The sequence below is a fragment of the Arachis duranensis genome, chromosome 2, assembly GCF_000817695.3.
Source record: "Arachis duranensis cultivar V14167 chromosome 2, aradu.V14167.gnm2.J7QH, whole genome shotgun sequence".
Classification (NCBI taxonomy): domain Eukaryota; kingdom Viridiplantae; phylum Streptophyta; class Magnoliopsida; order Fabales; family Fabaceae; genus Arachis; species Arachis duranensis.
Window position 1 is genome coordinate 77203530 of NC_029773.3, and position 5150 is coordinate 77208679.

The 5150-nt window shown below is 30.2% G+C and overlaps 1 protein-coding gene across 1 annotated transcript; it reads left to right on the forward strand.

Moving 5' to 3' along the window:
* Positions 1–2291: 2291 nt before the first annotated feature.
* LOC107475002 (probable glutathione S-transferase) lies at positions 2292–4097 on the forward strand. Its single transcript, XM_016094646.3, has 2 exons — positions 2292–2735; positions 3576–4097. Exons 1-2 carry the CDS (start codon positions 2412–2414, stop codon positions 3936–3938), a joined length of 687 nt encoding a protein of 228 aa, XP_015950132.1. The 5' UTR covers positions 2292–2411; the 3' UTR covers positions 3939–4097.
* Positions 4098–5150: the final 1053 nt, after the last annotated feature.

A 5150-nucleotide genomic window follows, 5' to 3' on the forward strand; every position in this document is an offset into this window, starting at 1 on the left:
AAATCATTAACGACATGCTGAGATGGACTAACGACTGCTACATTATACATTCTAGCGACTATTTGATGTGACAATTAAAATTTTTTTACCTTAATTTTTTTCAATTAAATACTTAAAACCCTAATATGAGTCATGGATACCTAAGTTAAAAAATCAAACTAAGTAAATTGAAACTTTAAAAATCAAATTAAAGCTCGAATATAACTTCAAAACAGAACTTTAACTTATGTAGTGATTAATTTAAATGAAAATCAAATAAATCAAAATTCAACATAATTTTTATCAATGTTTTCAAATTCGAAATTTCTATACCAAAATTAACTAGGATTTTTTTAATTAAAAATTTAATAAAATAGGGACTTTAATTATCTTAACCAATGTCCTAATTAATTACTTTTATGTCTTAAAAAAACTGTATATGAGAAAAAAATAATTAATTTGTCTACTTTAATAAATAGTTATTTTACTAAAATGAAAAACTATTTTTTTTAGAATTTTTTAAGAACTAATTAATATTATATATATTTTGTTACACTACATTTAGTTGTAAAAATTTTATTTATTTCTAATGTTTATATTAAAAATGAAAAAAAATTTAAATGAGTAAATCTTAATCTATAATATAATAATAATATAGTAATTGTTTTATATATTGTATTTTTGGAAAGAAAATCTTTTGAGAAATTTAATAATATGTGATGAGGAACACCGAATAAATTATACAGAAACCAATTAAAACGCAACATGGAAACATCTTTAGCAAAAGATGAAATAGGCGTCTTTATCTGAGTGGCCACCATCCTGAAATTATGTACACAACTCGTGTCATGTCCAAATTAGGCGAGGTGAAGTTAACGTTCCAGATATCGGATAGACAACTAAAATAAATAGATATTTTTTTGTATCGCTAATTGAAAGTAATTATTAATAAATGAGGTAAATATTAAATCGATATCCGAATGATTTTGACGCTGATAAAATGGTATCTACTTTGTTATTGACAAAATAACCTTAAAAGATTTTAAAATTTGACAAAACCACCCAACCGTGAAAGAATAACATAACAGTGAACGAAAAACGTTGATGTGGTCGTCGAAAGAGAGCTCCGATAATGGCAGAGAACTTCGGCGACGTTTCCGGCGACCTTTTTCGTGTTCGTTGCTTCTTCTTCTTCAACACGCCGCTGCGTCCCCTTTCGCCATGGCAGCTGAAGAAGAAGACCACCATGGCATGCCGTTGCACCTCGCCGCGTTCTTCGTGTTCGCTTTTCGCCGCTTCTTCTTCAACACGCTATTGTGTCTCCTTTCGTGTTCCCTTCCGCCATGACAGCACCTCACCGCGTTCTTGTGTTCGCCGCTTCTTCTTCTTCAACATGCCATTGTGTCCCTTCTGTGTCCTCTCCCTCATGGCAGCACCTCGCCATGTGTTTCCTTCCACTATGGCAAAAAAGAAAAAGAAGAAGAAGAAGAAGTATTTCCGCTGCCATGCAGTATCAGCGTCCCCTCGGCCATGGTGAAGAAGACGGCTGGAAATGTCGTTGGAGCTCTTTGCCATTATTAAAACTCTCTTCTGATGGTCACATCACATTTTTCGTTCACTATGATGTCATTCTTTTCACGGTTGGATGATTTTGTCAAATTTTAAAATCTTTTAGGAACTATTTTGTCAATAACAAAAATTAAGTACCATTTTATCAGCATTAGAATCTTTCGGGTACCGATTTGGTATTTACCTCTTAATAAATATATGAATCATGCATTTCTCTTCTTCTAACTATTTGCAATAAAATATAAAAAAAAATATTATCTGTACACTAAAATTAACTATTGTATATTTGTATACAAATACATATATAGTTTAATTTATTTTTAATGTATATATTGTATTTTAATATATATTTTACTCTAATAACTAATTTTAGTGTACATCTAACATAATTGAATATAAAATTTATATCTTTATTATTTTCAATAAGAGGTTTTGGACAATTTCCATGAGATTTAAATAGAATGACAGTTAATAAAATTTTAATGAAATTATCTATTTAATAAAGTTACTTTTTTTCTTACTAAAGGTAGAGAGACTCGAACTTGCAGCATCTTAAGTGAGTATTGAAAAATTATACCATTTGAAATATAACACATTGATATATTTAATAAAGTTACTTATCATACACCAATATATTATCTATTTATTATTAATAAGTCAAAATATAACAATAGATGAGTTAAAGAAACATTTCGCTGACTAATCTTTTTATATATGTAGTTACAATGATGTTACATAAATTGAACAAGTCCAATATGAAAATGCCTAACCTATCGATAAAAGCAATCAAAGACCGAGACAAAGGAAACTACTAAAATTGGTTAAGGTCGCACCACAAATTGAAGAAGCTACATACAACAATAATGGCAGCAGAGCAAGAAGAGGGATTGAAGCTTTTGGGAGTCAGAGCAAGCCCATTTAGTCACAGAGTGCAGCTAGCTCTGAAGCTGAAGGGAGTCCAACATGAATACCTTCAAGAGAATCTTGAAAATAAGAGCCAGCTACTTCTCAAATACAACCCTATTTACAAGAAGGTGCCTGTATTGCTTCACAAGGAGAAGCCCATAATAGAGTCTCTTGTGATTATTGAATATATTGATGAGACTTGGGATGGGTACAAGATCTTGCCTCACGAACCTTACCGAAGAGCCTTGGCTCGGTTCTGGGCCATCTTTATCGCTGAAAAGGTAATTTTACTTTTTTATGCTCCTTCTTTAATTTGTGTTATTAGGATTTAAATTTTTTTGGATGGGTACCTGGAAATCACATGCATTAATCTCTTCCATTTATGTTTGGTAAATAAAAAATATCACAAATTAATTTATTGTTTATTTAAAAAAATGTCCGAAATTTGAATCATTTCTTATATATGCAATAACACGTTAGTTAGTAGCAAACTCTTATATAAAATTTAGATATGTGATAAATTAATTCTTAACCTTTCAAATTAAAAATACCATAAAAAAATCCAAAAATAAAAAAATAAAAAATCATGTATTTATACTTATAATTTCAACAAATTAAAAATGCTTTTAAAAATAACTAAAAAATACACTTTTAAAATTAATTTGTATTTATTATCATAATTAAAAATTTTAATATATAATTCAATAACCCATATATTAATAAATATTTAAATTTATCCTAATTCATCCATGATCAAAATTTTCTATCTATTATTTATGGTTATTTTAAATTTTAAAAATTATTTTACCAAAAATAAATATTATTTATGCTTATTAAAATTTACTTTTACATATATATACCATCATGCTAAGTATATACTAAAATTAACTATTAGCATAGAATGTATATTGAAATATAAAATATATATTAAAAATAAATTAAATTTTATATATATTTATGTACAAATACATCATGACTGATTTTGATATACAATAATATTTTTGCATATATACGCACATCAATCTATCCTGGGATTAAGCATAGAAAAAATGTAAAGTAACTTGTTTAGTTACTTTCTGAATTACCTAGTAACAATTATTTTAATATGGGAGCATAATTAGTGCATGTATACTATATGGACAACCGCGTGGACCTTTGATGAGGAAAAACGTGAGAAGGGCACTGAAGAAGTGAGTGAGATTTTGAAGACTCTTGAGAATGAACTCAAAGACAAGTTGTTCTTTGGAGGAGATGCACTTGGGTTTGTGGACATTGTTGGTGTCTTCTTGGCTTTTTGGTTCCCTATATTACATCAAGTTCTGGGGTTGCCTCAATTGGTAGTCATTGAGAATTTTCCGAAGCTTTATGATTGGAGCCAAAGACTTCTTGACCTTAATGTTGTCAAAGAAACTCTGCCTCCTAAAGAAGATGTTTTTGCTGCCTTCAGTGCTAACCTCCAAAGGAGCAATAACGCTACAAAATAGACGCAGCAGTAAATTAGTAAATTTTTAAGAATTTTACTAGCATAAATTTCTAATTTAGTTTGTGATTTTATGAGTTAAGCTTTAATAGTTATTTGTGTAAGATACTTTTGATTATTTTGAACTGAAATTTTATTATCTTCCAAACACTTTTTATATAAATTTCAGTGCAATCACATGCATTATAGGGTTACACTATAAGAAAGGCGCTGAATACCATCGGATTTAGTATTGTAAGTTACCGACGAATTTACCAATAAATTTGGCAATTAATTCGTTAGGTCCAAATATTATCGACAGATCTTATTTTTTGACGGTAAATTTGGCGATACAAATTGGAGGAAAAACAACGAAAAAATGGCGCGACATTTAACGTCAGATTGACCGGTAGATGAATCTGACAGTAAGCTCTTTTAGTGAAACGTCGCATTTTGGTCAAGCGCAATTCGTTACTGTCAATAAATTCAATGGTAAACGTGCCCTAAATTTGAACTGCACACTCTCTCTCTCCCTCACCCTCTCCCTCTCCCTCTCCCAACCACCTCAAGTAGTCACCTTCTCCAGCGCCGGCCACCACCAACATTCTCCAAGGATTGCATGGCGCGACTGGAACTCATTACATCGCCTGAGTAATTGCTGTTGTTTGCCCGAATGTCGCTGTTATTGTCACTGTTGTTGTCGCCACTAGTCCTACTTATAGGTAGGCTGTCCTCGTCCCTCTTCCTCTTCCTATTATTTTTTGTCAATTTTAATTAATGGTATCCCTAATCGTAGTCGTGACGTTAGTTTATTTTGATTACACATTTTAAAATTTAGATTGAAATTAGTGAATTTGGAATATAAATGTGGTTGTCCTTGTGTTTATGGAACTATAATTGCTTTAGATCTTAGCCATATCCTGTAATTTAGTGCTTGGTCTATATAGCTATTGTTTATTTGCTTGCTTTCACATTTTTTGCTTTCTTATATTTGTAATAATGTTTTGTTTTGGAAATATTTTTACGTGAAAAAATGTCAATATGTATAACGCATGTTCATCAATTTTAAAACTAGATTTTTTTTGAAGATAGATGAATTGCATTTCTTTAGAATGTAAAGAGACATATTGTCCAAAGAAGGACAAATAAAAAAGCTCAGATAATGATATACACATCACTAAAAGACAAAAAGATTAAACTTAAAGAAAGAGAAGGTAAAGTTGAAACAAGCATTCTT

What these genes read in the sequence shown, in the direction of transcription:
- LOC107475002 (XM_016094646.3), top strand. Translation starts at nt 2,412, where the DNA reads ATGGCAGCAGAGCAAGAAGAGGGATTGAAGCTTTTGGGAGTCAGAGCA. An exon ending in CCATCTTTATCGCTGAAAAG is followed by an intron (nt 2,736 to 3,575) that starts GTAATTTTACTT and finishes GAGCATAATTAG; the next exon opens with TGCATGTATACTATATGGAC.